This window comes from Zosterops lateralis (genome assembly GCF_965231275.1).
Source record: "Zosterops lateralis genome assembly, chromosome: 26".
NCBI classification, from domain to species: domain Eukaryota; kingdom Metazoa; phylum Chordata; class Aves; order Passeriformes; family Zosteropidae; genus Zosterops; species Zosterops lateralis.
The window spans coordinates 3,306,750-3,329,670 of NC_139786.1; the positions used below are offsets into that span (position 1 = coordinate 3,306,750).

At 48.7% G+C, this 22,921-nt stretch overlaps 1 protein-coding gene across 6 annotated transcripts; it reads left to right on the top strand.

Moving 5' to 3' along the window:
* The first annotated feature begins 65 nt into the window (after positions 1-65).
* On the top strand, positions 66-14,161 carry NFYA (nuclear transcription factor Y subunit alpha). Of its 6 annotated transcripts, XM_083878401.1 has the most exons (10): positions 66-235; positions 2,468-2,555; positions 4,774-4,860; positions 6,894-7,040; positions 8,979-9,110; positions 9,768-9,873; positions 10,307-10,473; positions 11,474-11,647; positions 12,460-12,561; positions 13,352-14,161. In XM_083878401.1, the coding sequence occupies exons 2-10, from the start codon at positions 2,481-2,483 to the stop codon at positions 13,403-13,405; spliced, it is 1,044 nt and encodes a 347-aa protein (XP_083734527.1). In that variant the 5' UTR covers positions 66-235; positions 2,468-2,480; the 3' UTR covers positions 13,406-14,161. The 6 variants fall into 6 exon arrangements, with proteins under 6 accessions (XP_083734527.1, XP_083734525.1, XP_083734522.1 ...); XM_083878399.1 differs by lacking the exon at positions 8,979-9,110 and having other exon boundaries at positions 73-235; positions 10,325-10,473; XM_083878396.1 differs by lacking the exon at positions 8,979-9,110 and having other exon boundaries at positions 75-235.
* Positions 14,162-22,921: the final 8,760 nt, after the last annotated feature.

Sequence of the window (22,921 nt, forward strand, 5' to 3'; positions counted from 1 at the left end):
GGGGCCCAAAACCCGCGCGTGCGCCCCAGGGCCCCCGCGCAGCCGCAGCAACGCCGGGCAGGGCGAGGCGCGCGGTTGGGCGGCCGCGGCCGGGCAGGGGGGGCCCCGCCCCTCGCCCCCTTTGTCCGCGGTTGGGCGCCATTTTGCGCGGCGGGCGAGTGCGGGCGCTGATTGGGCTTCGGGGCCCCGCGGCGGAGCCAATCAGCGCGGGGCGCGGACCGGGCAGCGCGGCACGGTGAGCGCGAGCGGCCAATATGGAGCCCCCGCGCGCCGGGATTGGCGGGGCCGCGGCCACTCAGGGGCTGAGGGGGGACCGGGGCCGGGCCGGGGCCGCGGGGCTCAGGGGCTGAGGGGGCTGTGAACAGCGGGGCCGGCCGGGCCGGGAGAGCGGTGCTGAGCGCCGCAGCGGGGCCCGGCCTCTTCCCCCGGGAGCGCCCCGCCCTCCCCGCCGGCAGAGGGGCCCGCGCTGCCCCGGCTGGTCCCGCTGTGCGCGGTGCCGCCTCTCCCGGTGTCGCTCCGGCGGCCCTTGGGGCAGCCTCGAGCACAGCGGGACTCCCAGCCCGGGGCTTCCCGCGCTCAAACAACAGCCCCGGGTCATGCTCGGCTCCCACGAGGAGCCCGGAGCAAAGCGGCGCTCCGCATGCCGAGCTCGGGCCGCCCCCGCTCCGGTGTGGGCGGGAGGCTCGGCCGTGCCCTTGGGCAGCGGGATCCCGGGGAAACCGCAGGGCTCTGCCCGTCCCGGGGCTCTCTGCCCGTCCTGAGGCTCTCTGCCCGTCCCGGGGCTCTCTCTGCCTGTCCCGGGGCTCTCTGCCCATCCCGGGGCTCTCTCTGCCCGTTCTGGGGCTTTGCCCGGTGATGCTGTGGAGCTCCCGGGCTGTTCACGGCTCTGGTTTGGCTCCTGGTGTGGGTTGGTTGTTGAGGAAACTGTTCCTGGGGCAGCTATGTTTGTATAAATATAAATATAAATTATGTACGTTATATATGTGTGTATATATATATATATAAGTGTTTATATATATTTTGGAGCTGTCCTGTGCAGGGCCAGGAGGAGTTTGACGATCCTAATGAGTCCCATACAACTAAATATTTTTTAAATATATATAGTGTTTATTCAAATATCTGCTGCTGGAAGTGTAGCCCTCCCTGGTTCCCGGAGCGTTCCCGGTGAGGAGGAGCTGCCCATGAGCTCACCGGGGGAGGAGCTGCCATCCTCTGATCGATCCCTGAGCTTTAATATTTAACTTGGCCACTCTGTGTTTAATGAAGGGGGTGAAATAATCCCTTGGAGGGTGAGGATCCAGCCCTGGTAAAACCTTGTCCAGAACTTTGGGCAGCTCTGCTGTGGAGTGTTGGGATTACAGAGCTGTTTAATGTTTTAATTAAAGGTTTTAATTTAAGGCAGAAATTAAGTATCCGGTGTGAAGTTGAAATGAGAACCTGACAGCAGCACTTTTCAGAAAAAATATTTATCTTCTTTTATTCTGGCTGGGAAAAAACTCTCAGGAAATGGGCAAAGGATGGAGCTCAAACAGCAGTAACCACATGGATGGAGCAGTAACCACAGCAACGGGTACAGGGAGTCTGTGACTTAATCCTGCCAGCATTCCTTGAAAAATTGAGGGAGCTGGAGGTTTTGTGGCTTTAGACTTGGAAAATTAAAGTTCTGGGCTGTGTTTCCTTCCAGCAGTGTTGCAGGAACTTGTTCAGTCGTGGCATAAATCAAACACCTCACTAGAGGAGGAATTGTGCTGTTGTTTGGGCTGTGAGGAGAAGCAATAGCAGGGAAAAGGTGTTTTTATCAATTCAGCACGGTGGTGTTGATGTGTGCAGGGAAAGGGCCAAGGGATGAGAGAGGGGCTGGGAAATCTGCTGCTGGTGGTTCCCAAAAATACATGAAGGATGTTTTTGAGTGTGTAAATACTTTTAGAGAAGAGATTCCTCCCTGTGAGGGTGGGGAGGCCCTGGGGCAGGAGCTGTGGATCCCTGGAAGTGTCCAAGGGCAGGTTGGAGCACCCTGGGATGGTGACAGGGGTGACACCAGGGTGACACTGGATGATCCTTGATGCCCCTTCCCACCCAAACTATTCCATGAGAAGTGAAGAGATTGTGGTGTGCAGTGGGGAAAGGAGAGAAGAGCCTTCACAGCTGAATTCTTGAAGTGCACTTTGGTTTCACACCTAAAGGCTGCATTTCCTGATGTTTTCCTCACAGTGACACTCCCCTGGGTGGGCCCAGGGTGTGCAGACTCAGAGAACTGGTGGAGTCCATGAAATGTGGGACAGAATTGAGGTGGTTTTGCTGCTCACTCAGCTCAGATGTGCCTGAAGTGCCACCTCTGCTCATTGCTGAGTTGGGGCAGCTCCCGGAGAGCTCTGCCCTGGGGCAGCTCCTGCTTTGCTGGGGGACAGTGGGAATTCCCAAGCTTGAGGACAGCAGATCACCAGATTTTTTTTTGCTTGTCTTGCAGGGGCTGAGGCAGCATGGAGCAGTACACAGCCAACAGCAGCAGCTCCACGGAGCAGATCGTGGTGCAGGCGGGGCAGATCCAGCAGCAGGTACGGAATGAGGAACTGGGGGGGCCCTTTGCACCCCTCAGAGGGGCACAGCAGCACAGTTCTCATCCTCCTGGGGACCTCTTCACCTCAGTTCTGCCACCTGGGCACTGCTGGCACCTGCCTGGAAGTCAGAGTGAATGTGGTTTTTAAAATACACTTGCTATACCTTAAAAATAAAATTCATAAATTTTAATATAAATATAAAAAAATTATAAAATTAAAATTAAATTTACAAAATTAAAATTAAATTTATAAAATTAAAATTAAATTGCAGGGGTACAAATGACCAAATTTCAGGGAGTTTGCAAAATGGTAGTGACAGGGAAAAGTGAAATGTAAAGACATAAAAATATATTTACACATCTATGAAAATGGAGGAAACAGAATATTGACAGAGACAATCAGTTGTCCCCAAGAAAAATTCCCCCAAAGTTGAAATAGGTTTTGTTCAAGCCCACAGAGGTTTTCTCCAGCTTTATCAAATGGACATTTATAAAGATTCTTTGTTTCAGGACAACAGGTGGAGCAAAACAAACACACAGAACAGGAATTAAACCAACCCTGGAGCTCTGGATGAACTCACCCATCCCACAAAGAAGTTCATGTTTCAATGTGCAAAATACCAGGGCTGAGTTTTGAGGCCTTACTGATTTTTGGCTGTTCAGCTTTCCATATTCAGATTTGGGGATGTATTTTCAGCTGCTGCTGAGTTTTTGTTGCATCTTCTAGTTCAAGGTGGGGTTTGGTGCTTTGCCATGCAAAGGGCTGAGCCACTGGATGATGTTTTCTGTGAGATCTGCTTTGCTTTTCCTTCACCAGGGACCAAAATCCTTCCCCTGGGTTTAGCTGCAGTTGACTTTTTTTTCAAGATTGCACTTGAGATTAAAACATTTTACATCAAGGATTATCCCAAATACCTGTTTGCAGCAGATAACCAAAGATGTAGTTGGTTTATTGGCATTTTTCAGGTGAAAAGGAGATAAAACCATCTCTTGGCTTTCATTTGCAGCACAACTTCTTAAAGGCTGTGTCTGACATGAAACATTTTGCTAAAATAAGTTGTTTTACCAGGCTGTTGGGAGGGAGCTGTCCTTCATCTCCCCATGCTAACACAGTTACTGGGAGTATTTTGGGACTCTTAGCAAAGAGCCTAAAGATAGAAAAGGCTTTCAGCTCTGCCTGCTCCTGCAGCCTGTGCAGACTGTCCCTCAGGGTCACTGGTGGCACACAGTGACACAGGGGGTGGCAGAGATGAGCTCAGACCCTGCTGCAGGACAAACCAGTGTGCCCAAAATCTGGAACCCTGGGCAGTGAGCAGACTGAAAACCCTGAAACTGAGCTTGAAATCCTGAAAAATTTTCCCTGTCCTGTTCCCTGTGAGTTGGGATATTGAAGCTTGAAACTTCAAAATCTAAACCCTGAAACTGAGCTTCAAATCCTGCAAAATTTTCCCTGTCCTGTTCCCTGTGAGTTGGGATATTGGAGCTTGAAACTTCCAAACTAAAACCTTGAAACTGAGCTTCAAATCCTGCAAAATTTTCCCTCCTGATCCCTGGGAGTTGGGATGTTGAAGCCTAAAACTTCCAAACTAAACCCCTGAAACTGAAATTCAAATCCTGTAAAAATTTTCCTCCTGATCCCTGTGAGTTGGGATATTGGAACCTGCAAAATCTAAACCCTGAAACTGAGCTTGAAATCCTGCAAAAATTCCCCTCTTGTTCCCTGTGAGTTGGGATATTGAAGCCTGCAAAATCAAACCCCTGAAACTGAGCTTCAAATCCTGCAAATTTTTCCCCCCCATATTCTGTGAGTTGGGATATTGAAGCCTGCAAAATTAAAGCCTTGAAACTGAGCTTTTGAAATCCTTCAAAATGACCTCTCCCATTCTCTGTGAGTTGGGATATTGAGGCCTGAAACTTCCAAACTAAAACCGTGAAACTGAGCTTCAAATCCTGCACAATTTTCCCTCCCATTCCCTGTGAGTTGGGATGTTGAAGCCTGCAAAATTAAACCCCTGAAACTGACCTTCAAATCCTACAAAATTTTCCCATATTCTGTGAGATGGGATGTTGAGGCCTGGCAGTGCCATGTGCAGTTCCAGGGAACTCCCATCCCTCGTTTTGCTGCCATTCCCATTCCTGTGTGACCCCCACCCCCCGTCCCAGCAGCGTGTTGTGCCATTTCCATGTTTCAAGCTCTTCCCTGTTCCTGTTCCCAGCAGCAGGGAGGTGTCACAGCTGTCCAGCTGCAGACTGAGGCCCAGGTGGCATCGGCCTCAGGCCAGCAAGTCCAGACCCTCCAGGTAGTGGTGACCTCTCTGATTGTGTTTCTGAGCACTGCATGACCCTTCCCCAGCACCACATATCTAATGCTGTGTTTTCCCAGGGTTTTCCAGGGGGGATGTGGAGCAGGAATCTTCTCTGTAGGGTTTGCCCATGGCATTGGAGCTGTTCCCAAGTGCATGTCAGGAATTCTGGAAGGGAATTGTGGTTCAGTGAGGCTTCAGAGTTAAAATGGGGAAGTAACAGTGGGGGTAAAGCCCAAAGATTTCCTGTAATTCCAAGGAAATGAGGGTTCTGAGCTCTTCCCTGAGGAGGGCTATGCCTTCACTGCATGAGACAGACAGAGGTGGTGCCAGAGCCTGTTTGGACAGGGGAACCTTCACCCTGTGGCTGAAAGGGCACCTGGGGACAATTATTGGCCTCTGTGGCACTGAGAGATCCAATTTCTTATTTACCTGTGATCAACACAGGGAAACCCAGGAGCCTTATGAATCCAAGCAGTAAATACATCCCAGTTTGGAAAGAAACTTTCAGTGTGAAGTATTTCCTGTCCTGCAGCCCCCACTTCCTTAACTCAGCCAGGCTTTCCAGGAGCTCTTTGCAGAGCAGTTGACAGTTTTGCACTCAGAATTCTGGTCTGGTTTGTAATTCTTCAGTCCAGGGTGGTTCCAGGGGGCTGGGATGGCCCTGCCAGGTGCAGGATTAACACAGCATTTTTTATGTTCAGAGTTCAAATCTCAAAACACTTCCTGACTTGGATTGCTGGGCTCACTGGGTTGTTGTTATGTTTTTCCTCACCATTTTTATATTTATTTTTTTTCTTCTATTTTGCCTTGCTCTGATTCATTAACAAAAAATCCTGGAATGTCTTCTTTTCCTTTCTGCTTCTTGGATATTGTGCTGCTGCCTGTGCTTCTCTGTGCTGACCTGAGCATGCTCCTCCCTGTGTGATCCAGCCCAGGGGCTGAGGGACAGAGTGGGGACCTGGAAAATCAAATTCCCAGGGCAGGATTTGGCTCCTCACCCCCCCTGGGGTGTGAAACCCAGGAACTGGGTGACTTTACCACATTGTGATGTTTTTGTTCCTAAACAAATCAGATTGTGTCATTCCTGAGTTCATGAGACTTATTTTGCATTTAGGCCCTGAAGGTAGAGCATTTTTCAAGATCTGTTTGGGGAATTTGAGGACTTGGCAGGTGAGGGGGTTCAAACAGGGAAGTTTTCCCCTTATTTTTCTTTTCATGGGGCTTTTTCCCTGTCACCAGAGAGATACAAGGTCCAAGAGTCCAGAGGTTTTTAGGCCAAAGTCACCACAGAATCCCAGCCTGGTTTGGGTGGGAAGGGACCTTAAAGCTCACCCAGTTCCAACCCCAACACCTTCCCCTGTCCCAGAGTGGTCCAAACCCCAATGTCCAGCCTGGCCTTGGACACTTCCAGGGATCCAGGGGCAGCCACAGCTTCTCTGAGCAACCTGTGCCAGGTCACACTTTATATTTATTTTTATTTTTATATTTACTTTTATATATTTATATATATATTTATTTATATTTTTGGGGCCCAGAAGTGGCTGCTGCTTGTCCATTTTGACTTTTCCTCCCTGAACTCCCATTTTGTGTTGCTCCAGTCCCAATTTCCCTCGATAACCATGGAGAGTTTCTCTCAGCACACGCCCATGCTCCATGTCAGTTTGGAAATGGGAATGTTGTAGGCATGAAATTGGAGAGAGCTGAACCTCCTTCAGAAGAGAGCTCTCTCAATAGGAACCTCAATTAAAAATCAGTAATTGTGAGGTGAATGCTGAAGTTTTCTATCCCACTTTGCTCTTGGGCTGTGCATGAAGGCAGTTCTTGTGGCTGGAGAACGTGTTTTTCACGCTTTATAACAACTGGCCTGCAAGAGAAGCAGATAACTCACTAAATCCACAGCACACCCTGGACCCCAGAGCTGGTGTGAAGCAGCTCAGTGCCCGTTTCCCAGTCCCTCTGCCCCCACAGGGCCACAGGTGAGCCGTGGGGCTGCTCTGGCGGGGTTTTCATTGTTCCCTTGTTGTTCACAGGTGCAGGGGCAGCCCCTGATGGTGCAGGTGAGCGGGGGCCAGCTCATCACCTCCACGGGCCAGCCCATCATGGTGCAGGCCGTGCCCGGGGGACAGGGACAGACCATCATGCAGGTGCCCGTGTCTGGCACACAGGGCCTGCAGCAGGTGAGTGAGACACCCTGGGGACACTGCACAGCCTGGGGACACTGTGTTTGAGGACAGTGCACAGCCTGGGACACTGTGCTTGGGGACACTGTGCCTCAGCCTGGGGGCACTGTCCTGGGGGACACTGCACACCCTGGGGATACTGTGCCTGGGGACAGTGCACAGCCTGGGGACAGTGCACAGCCTGGGGACACTGTACCTCAGCCTGGAGACACTGCACAGCTTGGGGACACTGCCCAGCCTGGGGACACTGTCCTGGGGACACTGTGCCTCAGCCTGGGGACACTGCCCAGCCTAGGGACAGTGCACAGCCTGGGGACACTGTGCCTCAGCCTGGGGACACTGCCCAGCCTAGGGACAGTGCACAGCCTGGGGACACTGTGCCTCAGCCTGGGGACAGTGCACAGCTTGAGGACAGTGGACAGCCTGAGGACACTGTCCTGGGGGACACTGTGCCTCAGCCTGGTGGACACTGCACACCCTGGGGGACACTGCACAGCTTGGGGACACTGCACAGCTTGGGGACAGTGGACAGCTTGGGGACACTGTGCCTGGGGACATTGCCTGAGGACAGTGTACAGCTTGAGGACACTGTCCTGGGGGACACTGTGCCTGGGGACATTGCCTGAGGACAGTGTACAGCTTGAGGACACTGTCCTGGGGGACACTGTGCCTGAGGACACTGCACACCCTGGGGACACTCTGAGGTTGCTGCCACTGCCACCCAGGGCTCTGCTCAGCACCCCAAAACCAGGCACAGGTTGTGCTTGGTGGGAATGAGCCAAAGTCCTTTATGAGCTCAGGTTTTGTGTGCAAACTTTTTACATCAATGCTAAAACACAGCTGGGTTGGTTTGGGTTTTTTTCATCCTGGAATGATTTGGGTTGGATGAGACCTTAAAGCTCATCCAGTTGCACCAGCCCTGCCATGGGCAGGGATACCTTCCCCTAGAGCAGGATTTTTGTTTGTTGGGATGTTTTATCTGGCCCTTGCAATGTAATTAGAGATCTGGTGCTTGTTCAATTTATGGCCCAGAAAGAGGATTTATATTTAAAAAAAGATATTTAAGAAAGTTTCTTGCAAGTAACTTCTGTTTGAGCCCCTCTAATATGTGATGGCTGAAGGGGAATTTAAACATCCCTGTTGCACAGAAGGCAATAGTGAAGAAGGTACAGAAAATGGATTTTTTTTGGAAGTAATTACCTGTTTAAAAGACAGTTGGTAAATTTAAGGAGGTGGTCAAAGTGTTCCTGAAAAGCAAAGGGAAGAACTGTAATTGTGGCATAATGAAAGTGTCCTGATGATTTAGGGTGGGGTTTAGGAACCCAGCACAGTCCAGGAAGGCAAATGATGTCTTGGTACTTTGAGAGGTTTATTTAACATTTCCTTTGTTGAAAACCACTGTAATTTGTATGAGGTTCTTCTCAGTCTGGTTGGTGGAGGAAAATCCATAACTGTGTTTTTAAACACAAACTTTCAGACCACATTCCAGCTCTTCTTTTTTTTTTAATCTAAGAATGTTCCACAGTGGTGGAAATACTCTGCAAAGCTGAGGACAACTTTATATATCCCAGAAGTACTTCTGAGTGCTGGATAATTAACACCCCACAGACATCTTAAATCTTAGTCCTCCTCTTCCACCTGACTCTCTGTTCCCAGTGGATGTGAATAATTGATTTCTCCCGAGTGATTTATTGTGTAAGCAGTGCAGAGCTGCTGGAGCACAGTGACACAGCACTCTGGTCCCTCTGCCCCATGTGCCTGTGTCACATCCATTAAGAACTCCTCATTTCCAACTTGGAAAAAGAGAAGACTCTCTGCTTCCTTTTTTCTGTGCAACACTAAATCACCCTCAGAGGTGACTCGGTCACGCTGAGGCCGAGGAGGGGAGAAATCAGAGGCATAGTTAATGTTCCTTTCTGACTCTTTCTTCCACAGATTCAGTTGGTCCAGCCAGGTCAGATTCAGATTCAAGGTGGGCAGGCTGTGCAGGTACAGGGGCAGCAGGGCCAGACCCAGCAGATCATTATACAGCAGCCCCAGACTGCAGTTACTGCTGGCCAGACACAGGTAACTGCACCAGCATGAAAGGCTTTTCTGCAGAGGAGCAGGAAGAGAAACTTGACAAATGACTTAAGTTTAAAAAAAAAAAAAAAAAAAAAAAAAAGGAATTATTAATATTGAGGAGAATTTGAGAATAAGTGTCATGTTTTTGTAGTTTTTTTCATACATGACTCTGGGGCAGAGAGATTAGGTTGCATGTTTTTCTCCATCGTGTTTCTGTATTTTATTGGTTCGTGGTTGTTTTTTGTCTCTTTGTTGGATTTTGAAAACATGAAGCATTGCTAATTCCATACTCGGGCCATCGTGTGCAGTAGTCCAGTCACACCTGGGGTTTTCTGCTGATGCTTTTGGTTAGGGCCAAAATTGAATTTTGGAGCAGAACAGTTCTTTCACATCTTCATAGTGAGCCAGGAAACCTAGAATTGGGATTTTTTTTTTTTTTTTCCATTATTGAACTATTAGAAAAAGCATCTTACATGTGCTTCAGGTGTTTGATCTCCAGGTATTTGCTCTGTGCTCCAGCCTATTTCTTACTGCTGCTAACGAGGCAACAGAAACAGACACCTGGAACACCTCAAGCACCATGTGTTCATTCAGGAATTGTAAACCCTGGGGAAGAAAAGAGGCAATTTGTGACGTTTTTGTGTTCTTTGTTTTGTCCAGACCCAGCAGCAGATCGCAGTGCAAGGCCAGCAGGTTGCCCAGGCTGCTGAGGGCCAGACCATCGTGTACCAGCCTGTGAATGCTGATGGCACCATCCTGCAGCAAGGTAGGAGGGCTGGCAGGAGCCAGGGCATCTCTTGGAGAGGCTTTTTATTTATTGAGGTGTTTGTGTGCTCTGCAGGAAGTCACTCTGGGGTTCTTTCCAAAATCTTGTCTCTGGCAGGGGCTGGTAGAATAAAACCCCTTAATTTTGCTTTTCCACCTCAAGAGTATGTGGTTACTCACAGTGAGGTTACAAATGCAAAAAAAACTAGGAATTCTGGTGGTATTTAATCCCTCACTTCAACACACTTTCCTGACTCTCTGCATGTTTTGGAAGGATGAATGAGTAAAACACAGAAGTGGGACTAATGCTGTTCCCTTCTTTTTTGTGTGCATGTTTTTTCTCCTTTTTTTTTTTTTTTTTTTTTTTTTTTTTTTTTTTTTTTTTTCTTTTCTTTTCTTTTCTTTCTTTCCTTTTGTGTTCTACTTCCTTAAAGTTACAGTCCCTGTTACAGGCATGATCACCATCCCTGCAGCCAGCCTGGCTGGAGCCCAGATTGTCCAAACAGGAGCCAACACCAACACCACCAGCAGTGGCCAGGGGACAGTCACAGTGACACTGCCAGTGGCTGGGAACGTGGTCAATTCAGGGGGAATGGTCATGGTAGGTGTGAAATCCCCACTGCTGCCCCTGCAGGCTGAGCTTTTTAAGGTGTTTGTACTCAAATCCAGCAGGATTTTCACAAGGGTAGGGATGGGATGAGTTGAAGGAGGGGAGGGTTGGGTGGGATGTTGGGAAGGAATTCCTGCCTGGAGGATAAAGAGGATCTGGCACAGCTGTGGCTGCTCCATCCCTGGAAGTGTCCAAGGCCAGGCTGGAGCCCCCTGGGATGGTGGAACTTGTCCCTGCCTGTGGCAGAAGGTTGGAATTGGGTGATCCTTAAGATCCTTTCCAACCAAATCCTGTGACTCCTTGATAAACTCACCTGAGATTCAGATACTACAATCAGATTTCTCTGTAAGTTCTATTATTTAAAGTTTAAACAACACAAATTTTCAGCTTCAAAGTCCTGGATCCTGCTGTGATCTTTGCTCTGGACTTTCTCTCTCCCACAGCAGCTCAGAAATCTAGAAACTGAAATTCAAACTGAGCTGTGAGGTGATGAGCAAAGGTTTAAATAGAGGTTGAGTCACTTCTGGTTTTCTCGAGGATCCCTTGGGATTTGTTTCCATCATTCATAGAGGTTTTTCCTGCCAATTCCTATTTGTTTTGAACATTCTTTTGAATGTTGTTGGTCTCCACTAGATGTCAGCAGCTCTGCAGGGTTGGCTTAGAGATGCTCTGAAGTGAAATAATTGAAATAAGAGATAACCCAAAAGAAAGGGAAACACCAGCCATGTCCTGTTTGTTTAATTGTCCAAGAAGCACCAACACAGTCAAGGAACTGTATTGAAATTTTACCTTTATCAGGAAAACCCAGCAGGACAGATTTGTTTAAATTGCTTCTGCAATTTGACAACAGCTTCATTCCTCCTTTTCATTTAAGCAGCTGCATTACCTGAACAAAACCCACTTTCTGTTCCAATATTGAGGTTTTTAATGACATCTTTGTGTCCAGTTCATGTGCTGAGCTGTGAGAACTAATCCCAGGCTCTGTGTGCAGATGGTGCCTGGAGCTGGCTCAGTCCCAGCCATCCAGAGGATCCCTCTGCCTGGGGCAGAGATGCTGGAGGAGGAGCCCCTCTATGTCAATGCCAAGCAGTACCACCGTATCCTCAAGAGGAGACAGGCACGGGCCAAGCTGGAAGCAGAGGGAAAAATCCCCAAAGAGAGAAGGGTGAGGATAAAACTCAGATCTGGCACAGAATCCCAAGGCATAGAATCCCACCTGGGCTGGAAAATGAGGATTTGGGATCTTGGTTTTTCCTTTCCTCAGTTTTACAGTGATTTTGTTCGTGAGCTACATCAGAGTAAATTTTTTAAGTCTGTTGAGGATAATTCTGCTTCTTTTGGGTGGTTGTGGGAGTGTCTGGAGCTGTGTGAGTGTGCACTGACTGTGAGCGTGGTGTCTGTGGGACAGAGGATGGATGGGGAATGGGAATTTCTTCTGGGAAAGCAGTGACTGGGAATCAGTGGGGCAGGGCATGGATGGGGACTGGGAATTGACTCTGAGGAGGCAGTGACTGAGAGTCTGTGGGGTAGAGATGGATGAGGACTGGGAATTTCTTCTGGGAAAGCAGTGACTGAGAGTCTGTGGGGCAAGGGATGGATGGGAACTGGGAATTTCCCCTGGGAAAGCAGTGAGTGGGAATCTGTGGGGCAGAGGATGGATGGGGAATGAGAATTTCTTCTGAGAAAAACTGGGAGTCTATGGGGCAGAAGATGGATTAAATTTCCCAGGGAATTTCCCCTGGAGAGGCAGTGAGTGGGAATCTGTGGAGCAGGGGATGGATGGGAACTGGGAATTCCCCCGGGAAAGCAGTGACTGAGAGTCTGTGGGGCAGAGGATGGATGGGGAATGGGAATTTCCTCTGGAGAGGCAGTGACTGGGAGTCTGGGACAGGGGATGGATGGGGACTGGGAATTCCCCCTGGGAGAGCAGTGAGTGGGAAGAGAGGCTGCCCCCTGACTGCTCCTCCCCTCCTGCAGAAATACCTGCACGAGTCGCGGCACCGGCACGCCATGGCCAGGAAACGGGGAGAGGGGGGACGCTTCTTCTCCCCCAAGGAAAAGGACAGCCCTCACATGCAGGTCAGTGGGGTTTGGGGCAAATCCCCCTTCATTTTCCCACCTCAATCCCTTCAGGACACACATCAGAGGTGTCTGTGCTGTTTGTTTGGGTTTTTGGCCTTGGCTGCTGACCCTTGTCCCTCCCTGCCTCTGAATTTCTCTGCTGCTGACCCTTGTCCCTTGTTGCATTTACATTTATTTGGAATAAAACCTCCTGGCACTGCTTGTAGGAGAGCAAGAGATGGTTCCCCTGAGGAATTAAATGACAATAATGTGGATAGAAGTGTGTTCGCTTTGTAGTTTTTAGAATAAATGCACACAAATATTCTCTGTTTGTAAAATAGCTTTTTCTGCTCGGGTACTGGGGTGTTCTTTCAGGACATGAATTAAAGATAGAGACACCTTATCTTTACATCTGATGGAAAATTAAAAAATGGGAATATCTGATTCTTAGCTGCATCTTGATTTGCATAAAAAGTGCAAGGCATTTTTCAAAGGAAGGGACACAGTGGGGTAGAATGAACAGGTTCTGTGGTTGCTCAGTGCTTTAGAGCAGTCCTGTACCTTCAGAGAGTTTCTTATTTTGAACTGAAATCATTCCTGAATATCAGACCAGTCCTGAGTCTTCCTAAATACCAGAAACAACAAATTCCTGGGAGGTTATTAGGATTTTTATGTCCCTGGCTTGTAAAACCCAGGAAAAATAGGACATTTTTGGAGATCAAGGGATATCTGCCAGGAGTGTCCTGATAGTTGTGTGTGGCTCTCTCTGCTTCATGGAAAAACATGGAATTTCCTTTTGTGTCTGCAGGATCCAAGTCAAACCAACGAAGAGGCCATGACACAGATGATCAGGGTCTCCTAACCCCTGCTTCCAGGGAAAAACCCCTGAAGGGAATTCCCATCCCTCCTGCCAGCCTGTCCTGCCTGCCCAGAGTGCCCAGAGAATCCTGGAGTGGGACAATCTCCACGCCACAGCCTGTCCTTTTCCACACAGCAAGCACCACGTCTTGAGGACGTGCTGGAGGTTTTAACTCGACAAACAGAACCTTTCAGACTTCCTTGGTGCCCTCTCCTGATCCAGCACAGGGAATTTGGAATCTGAGCTCTCATCCCTTTGGTTTTTCCTTCATTTTCCCACCTCAATCGCTGTGGCTGGTGCAGCTCAGCCCTGTCCAGGGACAGATTCCAGCTCCTCCAGCCAGCCCTGACTGGCTGCACCACAGGCCTGTGTTTGCCCAGCAGAGATTTGTTATTCCATCCACTCCTCACCCCTTTGGACTCGGTTTTTTCCCTGAGCTGGGCTCTGCTCTTGCACTTCAAACCCTGGCAGAAACTGAATGGGGAAGGGATTCTTTTCAATTCTACCTTGTAAATGTGTAAAGAAGCTCTTTCTTCTCTGGGAAAGGTTCAGCCATCCAAGCAATGCTAGAAATAGTCAAGATTACTGCAGGACTTTGATGTGTTGTGTCTCTGTTGCAAGTGGGGTTGGGAGAGGGAGATGTTGGGGGGGATTGGGTCAGTAAAATCAATCTCTGGGTGGTTTTTGGATGTTCATTGCCAGTATTTGTTGCTTTGGAAGAAAACTGGATGCGAGTATAAAAAAGGATTGAAATTTTAAGTGAGTCTCTTCCAAAGGATTTGGTGTTTTTGTTTATTTGTTTTTAGATCTTTCTCACCTGCCAGTGAAGTCTGTGGTTCCTCCAAGAGACGTGGAGCCCTCAGTGTCAGTGCTGGCACTTGTCCATTGTTGGGATGGAGTTTCTGATGCCTCAATCAGTTCTCCAGTTCCAGAGTGAGGGATGATGGTTCAGGACAGCAGCTCAGCCTGAGGTACCTGAAGGACTCAGCAGATGAAGGCAGATACTGATGAACCTTCCATGCTTTTTATAAATTAAGCTCTTAAAAACAAAACAAAAGTGGCACTTAGTGAAGGAGCAGTAGTTACATTATGAAAAAAACAGGATTTTTCCATGACCTACAGCTGGCTTTGGGCTGAGCATCTCCACAGAACAGAGCTTTCATTTAGATTCTACACCTGTCCTACTATAATTTGAATTTTGGTGATGGGAGCAGCAATTAAAAGCATTTAACAGGTGATTTCTCACCATTCCACTCCTGTCCCCTCCCACCTCGATGAGTTACAGAGCTACTCTGGCTGCTGGAATCCCAGATTTTCCAGGTTTTGTGTCCTGTAGTCCAAACTGGATCTCAGCAGTGGAGTTTGGGGCTGGGAATGTTGCTGGGTGAGTGTGAACCTGCCCAGGTGAAGCTGAACGATGAGGAATTTTTGAGGAAATGCAGCCAAGGATGGGCGAGACAGGATTAAATTCAGTGAATGCTGATTTCAAGTGACACAAAAAATGCAGCTTGAAAATCACATTTCCTCCCTCCCATGTTTTCCCATTTACTGGAAGCTCGTGGCTAAAAACAAATCAGCAAGGTGTAAAAGACTGGGAGGATACAAAAGAACAGAGCCTGGAAAATTCTGTTTCCTTTGGATAAAAGAAAAATACTCAACCTGAGAGTGTGAGAGGGAGAGGAGAAATGTCAGATCCTTGTTGTGAGCAGACAATCCTGGAGGAAGAGGGAGCCTGTCCAGCTGTAAGGATGCCCTGTGGAGGAGTGGAAGGACAAGGAGGAGCTGCAGAGGGGGTTTGGAATTGGCAAATTGCATCTCTAAATGCAGCTCAGCTCTTGGTGTCAATCCTGGTTCTCTGTCCCTCCCCACAGCCGGAGCTGGGAAGGGCTCAGGTTCACCTGCAGCTGCAGGAGGAGCTGGCCTGGCTCCTGGCAGGGAAATAAACCTCCTTCCTTTCAATTTTTATCCTAAGTTAGACCAGCAATCTGACACTCTGCTCACAACTCTTAATTAGGATTGATTTCTGATGATTTCAAGGGTGTTTTTAACATCAATGGCATCATCAGGGCCTCTGGTTGTTTCTGCCTTAAATCCTTTTCCAGTTCCAGCACTGGATTTCCCCAGGTGGCACCTGAGACCCTCACACAGCATTTCCTGGGCTCTCCCCCATTTCAGGAACGTGCAGCTCTCCTGAAGGGATTTTAGTTGGATTTGCAGCACTGTAAATAGAATTTTTTTTTGGAGCATCTTTACATTTTGTTGGTGGAATATTTGTGGGCTGGAGTAAGAGCCTCTCCAGGATGTTTTTTTGCTCTTCAGTTGATGGTAAATCTCTGTCCTGAAACAACTTTTTGAGAGCTGGAAGTTTGGGAAGCAAGATTATTGCTCTGACATAGATTTTTTTTCATTTTTTTTTTTTTTAATGAGTAATTACTTTTCTTAAAGAACTTTTAGACTTTTTTCCCCAATATCCTTTCATATCTAGGTTCTCTGATCCGCTGTTGTAGGTTGTGTGTAAAAAAAAAAAATACGGATTTGTGTTCTAGAAAGTCTTATTGTTAATATTTTTAAATAGTGATGTGAAAGCCCGAGTGCTCCTGTCATATTTTTTAAATTTGTTTTGTGTTCTGTGTTTCACTGCTGAAAGTTTTATTTGGTGAGGTTGGAGCCAGCAGACAACGGTACCAAAAATATCTTCTTTCTTTTCCCAGGAAATCTGTTAAAATTGGAGACGTGTCCAGTTCAAACCTCCCTAGTAATTAAACGAGAATTCTTTGTAGATTGGCTACACTTGAGAAAAAAAACTCGACTTTAGGAGTGAGTTAAAGAGTGGGTGAGGATGAAAGAAGAGGCTTGGGGAGAAATGTGTTTGATTGACCCAGAGCAGTGAAGCATCAAACCTCAGATTTATAGAAGTGAAAAAGGATTTGGAACAAAATGGTCCTCAAGTGATGCTACAAATGGCTTTAAGGCCCTGCATGGTAAAAAGAGGGGGAAAAATAAACTTTTCTTTGTTGAAGGGGCATGGGAGGGTCCTGAGCTTAACATAATGTCAGGCAAAGTTTGTACATAGTTCAAAAGTTTTTAATTTTTTTTATATGATGCATTTTTTCAAGTGTATTTTGGTCTTTAATAGATGCAATTGTAAGTACTGTGTACACTCTCCAGCTAATAAAATTTATAAACTGAGAAGCTTTTGCTCTTTGTTGGGATGTTGTGATGGGGTTTGGGGAGGGCAGGGGGGGTTTGGGGTGGCTGGGGCAGCTCCTGCCCTCACCTGGGGTGGCTGAACAGCCCTGTCCTGGCTCAGGATGGCCGGAGAGCTCCTGTCCTGACCTGGGATGGCCAGAGAGCTCCTGTCCTGACCAGGGATGGCCAGAGAGCTCCTGTCCTGAGCCAGGGATGGCCAGAGAGCTCCTGTCCTGAGCCAGGGATGGCCAGAGAGCTCCTGTCCTGACCAGGGATGGCCAGAGAGCTCCTGTCCTGACCTGGGATGGCCGGAGAGCTCCTGTCCTGACCTGGGATGGCCAGAGAGCTCCTGTCCTGAGCCAGGGATTGCCAGAGAGCTCCTGTCCTGAGCCAGGGATGGCCAGAGAGCTCCTGTCCTGACCAGGGATTGCCAGAGAGCTCCTGTCCTGAGCCAGGGATGGCCAGAGAGCTCCTGTCCTGACCAGGGATGGCCAGAGAGCTCCTGTCCTGAGCCAGGGATGGCCAGAGAGCTCCTGTCCTGAGCCAGGGATTGCCAGAGAGCTCCTGTCCTGAGCCAGAGATGGCCAGAGAGCTCCTGTCCTGACCAGGGATGGGCAGAGAGATCCTGTCCTGAGCCAGAGATGGCCAGAGAGCTCCTGTCCTGAGCCAGGGATGGCCAGAGAGCTCCTGTCCTGAGCCAGGGATGGCCAGAGAGCTCCTGTCCTGAGCCAGGGATGGCCAGAGAGCTCCTGTCCTGAGCCAGGGATGGCCGGAGAGCTCCTGTCCTGACCTGGGATGGCCGGAGAGCTCCTGTCCTGAGCCAGGGATGGCCAGAGAGCTCCTGTCCTGGCTCAGGATGGCCAGAGAGCTCCTGTCCTGAGCCAGGGATGGCCAGAGAGCTCCTGTCCTGAGCCAGGGATGGCCAGAGAGCTCCTGTCCTGAGCCAGGGATGGCCAGAGAGCTCCTGTCCTGAGCCAGGGATGGCCAGAGAGCTCCTGTCCTGAGCCAGGGATGGCCAGAGAGATCCTGTCCTGACCTGGGATGGGCAGAGAGCTCCTGTCCTGACCAGGGATGGCCAGAGAGATCCTGTCCTGAGCCAGGGATGGCCAGAGAGCTCCTGTCCTGAGCCAGGGATGGCCAGAGAGCTCCTGTCCTGAGCCAGGGATGGCCAGAGAGCTCCTGTCCTGAGCCAGGGATGGCCAGAGAGCTCCTGTCCTGAGCCAGGGATTGCCAGAGAGCTCCTGTCCTGAGCCAGGGATGGCCAGAGAGCCCCTGTCCTGAGCCAGGGATGGCCAGAGAGCTCCTGTCCTGAGCCAGGGATTGCCAGAGAGCTCCTGTCCTGAGCCAGGGATGGCCAGAGAGCTCCTGTCCTGAGCCAGGGATGGCCAGAGAGATCCTGTCCTGACCTGGGATGGGCAGAGAGCTCCTGTCCTGACCAGGGATGGCCAGAGAGCTCCTGTCCTGAGCCAGGGATGGCCAGAGAGATCCTGTCCTGAGCCAGAGATGGCCAGAGAGCTCCTGTCCTGACCTGGGATGGCCAGAGAGCCCCTGTCCTGAGCCAGGGATGGCCAGAGAGCTCCTGTCCTGACCCCCTACTCTCTTATCTCTGCTCTCTTCCCCCTGCTCTCTGACCCCTCCCACCTTTCTCCCTCACTCTCCTCTTCTGACCTCTCACCCTCTTGTTCTCTCTCCCTCTCTCTTTGGGGTTCCCTCCAGCCCAGGCTGGTGGCTGAAGGCAAAGCCCTTTTTACCCACAACCCTTGCAATAAAACCACTTATTCTAGAATATCTCAGCTCTGCAGAGTTCCTTGTCCCTGCCACCCAAAGATGCTCCTGCAGGTGATTCCTCCTCATCCCCAACTCCCAGCAATCCTGTCATTATCTTTTTTTAGCCCAAACATGGCAGAATGAAGACCCTCAGGATCAGCTTATTTCTGTGTTTTGGCACAAAAAGATTTTCCCTCTTAGGGGGATTGGGTGGGCTTTGAAAGCTTTAAGAGACAGTGAATTTCCCAGTCTCCTGTGATCCCTCTGGACACGCTGCTCTTCCCAGGACTGGAACTGCACCCTCACTGCAATATCAGAAAGAGTTAATGGCACAAACTCCACACCAACATTTCAGCATCTCAAAACCCCCAGAGCACAAAGCTGGCAGTCGTGGATTCTTTCCAGAATTGGTCAATGCAGTGACGACCACAAAAAAAAAAAAAAAAAAAAAAACCCAATCCAAACAAACAAACAGAAAAAAAGAAGGAAATGACAGCAATGTCAGATCAGAGAATGGGAAGCTGGAAGAGGAAATGAGGAGAACAATCACGCAAGCCTGTTTAGGAAGTCAGAAATCAGTTTCTTTAGCTATTATGATGTAATTTTCTAACTTTTTTTTTCCCCAGATAATTTGCAATAGAATAATAAAATCATCTCAGATATAATGGTAAAAAAACCCTGATATTTTGTAGCCACATCAAAGCACTCAACAGAATTTATTTTTCTCTCTCACCCTCACCTTCAGAACTGCATCAGCACTCTCAGAGCAGAGTTTCTCCAATCCATGGATGAATTCCCTGCTTTTCCACCTTCCTTCCCTCCCCTGCCACCCAGTGCCCAGGCTGGACTCTTCCTGCCATATTGATTTCCAAAACTTAAACCCATTTTTGTGTCCAAAAATCTCCAGCTTTTTGGAAATAAGAGGAAAATCTCATTCAGCTGAATTTGGGGATTTATCCACAATCCCTGAGGGATATTTGCCTCGATAACAGGATTCTGCAGTTGGATCAACAGGGGTGTAATTTGTAATAAAGTCAAGCTGGATTTATCCTGGAGCACGGGTGTGTGGTAATAAACAACAAACAGGCAAATACAGAGTTATTTCTTTGTAAAACAAATCCATACCTTGGAGTGTAAATTCCACCCCAGCAGCTCAAGCTGATGACAGTTTATACTATAAAGTAGACAAATATTTTTCCAAGAAGCCCCTTGTTTATTAGAACACGTCAAATGCATTCCTCATCTCTCTGAAACCCAGGAAAAAGCTCATAGGTTTAAAATAAAACAGATTTTTACCACTTTGCTGAATCTTACTAGAATGGTCAGTAATTAACACTTTTTTTTTTTTTTTTTTTTTTTTTTTGTGAATATTTAAGTCCAGAGGAAGCAGCTCACTTGGCCTGGCTGTGTCAGCTGCCAGACACAACCAGTTTCCTGTATTTGGGGTTTTAGCTCCCTGCTATTAAAAAAAAAAGAGTAATTCGGAAAAGTAAATGCAGCACAGCTTTCCTCTGGGTCTGCCCACTAAGGTGCTGTGCTGTTTTTTTGCAGGGAAAATTGTTATTTTGCAGGGAAATTGTGCACCCAGGTGTGTCCATTCCCTCACTCCATCCTCACCCTCAGCAGCTGGGTTCAAACTGAGCTGGGCACTTTTGGCTTCTGAATATCAGCCTTGGTTCATCCACAGCTGCCAAATATTTCCTCCTTGTCTCATGAAATTGGGGAAGAGCAGAGGGGATGTGTGGGTGGCAAAAGGGAATGTGGGCTCAGAGATGTTTAGGAAACTTGCACAAACTGCACTTCCTAAGGTTTGAGGGACTGGGCAGAGTCAGCACATGGAATATTTTGGGGTGATTGCAGGTAGCAAAGTTGTTCCTTTGATGAAGATTTGATGTTGTTCCTGCAGATTCAAGGGCAGTTAATGATCAGTTAATTGTGTATTTTTGTGATCACCATAAGCAGAGAGAAGCTGAAGGGTTGGGGTTTCCTCAAACCAACAAAAGTGGTTTGTGTCTGCCTTGCAAGAAGGTGTCAGACAACCAACAAATGCAGCAGCTTCAGCCTGGGAGCTCCAGGAGAGGCCTCGTGCCCACAGGAGATGGATGGAACTGTTGGATAATCCCCTGGAGTGGTGAACCAGCATAAAACACCAAAAATTTCTGATTGGGGTCTGCCAAAGCCCATCCCTTGTCCTGCCATGAAGGACAGAAACTCTTTGGGGTATCAAACTGTACTTTTCCCTGCTCATTTTAAACCTGACTCTCACTCCCAGTTTATCCCTGCCTCCCCGGCCAAGGATTGCTGTGAACACCCTGGGTTTGGGGATGACAAACTGTAGGGGCAGGAAAACCAGCCCAGAGGATTCAGGAGCTTCACCTGCCCTTTTCCTTTGGTGGAGGTGACGAGGAGGAGGAGAACAACCAGAGCAGTGGTGGGCAGGAAGGAACTCAGGGACTGCAGGGAAACCCAGGATATCTCCACTCCTATTTACAAATGATGAGGTTCATTCATTCATTAATTCACCTCAAGTGATGGGGTTAATCTGGGAGGGGCCTTGGTGTGTTTTACACTGGATTATGTTTCCAGGATTACAATTGCAGTGCATCACCTCTACTGTCTCTGTAACAGGGGTGATTCTGTGAGAGCAGCACTGATCATCCACAGCCTCAGGGGATCCATCCCAGCAGCGTTTGCCTTGGTGCTTGGTGAGATGGGAAGGCTCAGGAGCTTGGATTCCCTTCCTGCATCACAAAGTGTCCCTCAGGAGCTCGGATTCCTTTCCTGCAGTGACACCAGGGCTCACAGACATCCCTCAGGAGTTTCTGCAGGGCCACCAGGGTCCAAGGACATCCCTCAGGAGCCTGGATTCCTTTCCTGCAGTGACACTAGGGCTCAAGAACATCCCTCAAGAGCTTGGATGCCATTCCTGAGTGTCACCAGAGCTCAAGGATATCCCTCAGGAGTTTGGATTCTCTTCCTGCAGGGCCACCAGGGTTCACAGACATCCCTCAAGAGCTTGGATTCCCTCCCTAAGGGACACCAGGGCTCAAGGGCATCCATCAGGACCTTGGATTCCCTTCCTGAGTGCCACCAAGGTTCACAGACATCCCTTAGGAGCTTGGATTCCATTCCTGAGTACCACTGGGACTCACAGACATCTCTCAAGAGCTTGGATTCCCTCCTGCAGTGCCACCAGGGCTCACACACATCCCTCACTGGGATGCACTGGCCCTTCTCAGGGTCTGTCTTTGATCTCCCCCTTGGAAAACAACAGCAGTGACAAAGAGCAGGTGATTTTCCCACATCAATCCATCCCTGGGGACTTCTGCTACTGAAAAATCAGTGACTTTTCCTCCTGCAAAGATTCAGATTGCTCAGAGCCTGTTCCATCTGCTGGTGTAAATATAAAATTTCATTCATCAACGAAGCCAATCCAGCCCCCCTCCCTCCACTAGTCAGCTCCAATTTGTTTATCCCATTAGCAGGTATCAAAAATCTGTTTAAAAAAATGAAATTCAGGAATTATCCGTGTCTCAGGAAATCTCCAGGCTCCGAAGAGAGCTCCTTAGCACTGACCTGTAATCTTTCTTGTCAAGTGGTAAAAAATTGCTGACTTTTAGAAGATCATTAATTCTTTGATTAACTCAGCCCAAACTTCCAGCTTGATGCTGTTCCTTAGTTTGTTTCTCCCCTGGAAGTGGCTCCTGAGATGATCCTCTCCCGAGTCATTAGGCTGGAGCTTTCTCAAGCTGCACTCTAATCATATTCCATGAGAACTCATCCATCATTCCAGTCCCTCCTGCTTTAATGAGACTTTGATAAGAGTTACCTTGAATTTGGGGCAGAATTTTGCACCAAAGAGGGAAGGGGAAGGGGAAGGGGAAGGGGAAGGGGAAGGGGAAGGGGAAGGGGAAGGGGAAGGGGAAGGGGAAGGGGAAGGGGAAGGGGAAGGGGAAGGGGAAGGGGAAGGGGAAGGGGAAGGGGAAGGGGAAGGGGAAGGGGAAGGGGAAGGGGAAGGGGAAGGGGAAGGGGAAGGAAAGGAAAGGAAAGGAAAGGAAAGGAAAGGAAAGGAAAGGAAAGGAAAGGAAAGGAAAGGAAAGGAAAGGAAAGGAAAGGAAAGGAAAGGAAAGGAAAGGAAAGGAAAGGAAAGGAAAGGAAAGGAAAGGAAAGGAAAGGAAAGGAAAGGAAAGGAAAGGAAAGGAAAGGAAAGTTTGGCTCTCGACTCCCTGCAGGAGGAGAAGGGTTGGAGTTCCCTGTTGGCTCTCACAGGATGGGAGCACTGAGGGACAGGGAGTTCCCTTTTTTTTTTGCAAACAGCTCCAAAAGTTCTGATGACCCTCGAGTTGTGATTCATCAGGGGGAAAACAGGAAAAAACAACCCCATGGAGTGTCCAGGTCACCCAGCACAGGAACAGGGCCAACATCAGCACAGAGGGAACTGGGAAGGGAAGAACAGAACCAGCCCCAGAAATATTTCTGTCCCAAACTCACTTGGTTTTGATTAATACAATCCTACCAAATTGCATTCATTGTTTTCAATGGTAATCAGTAAAATATTGATTA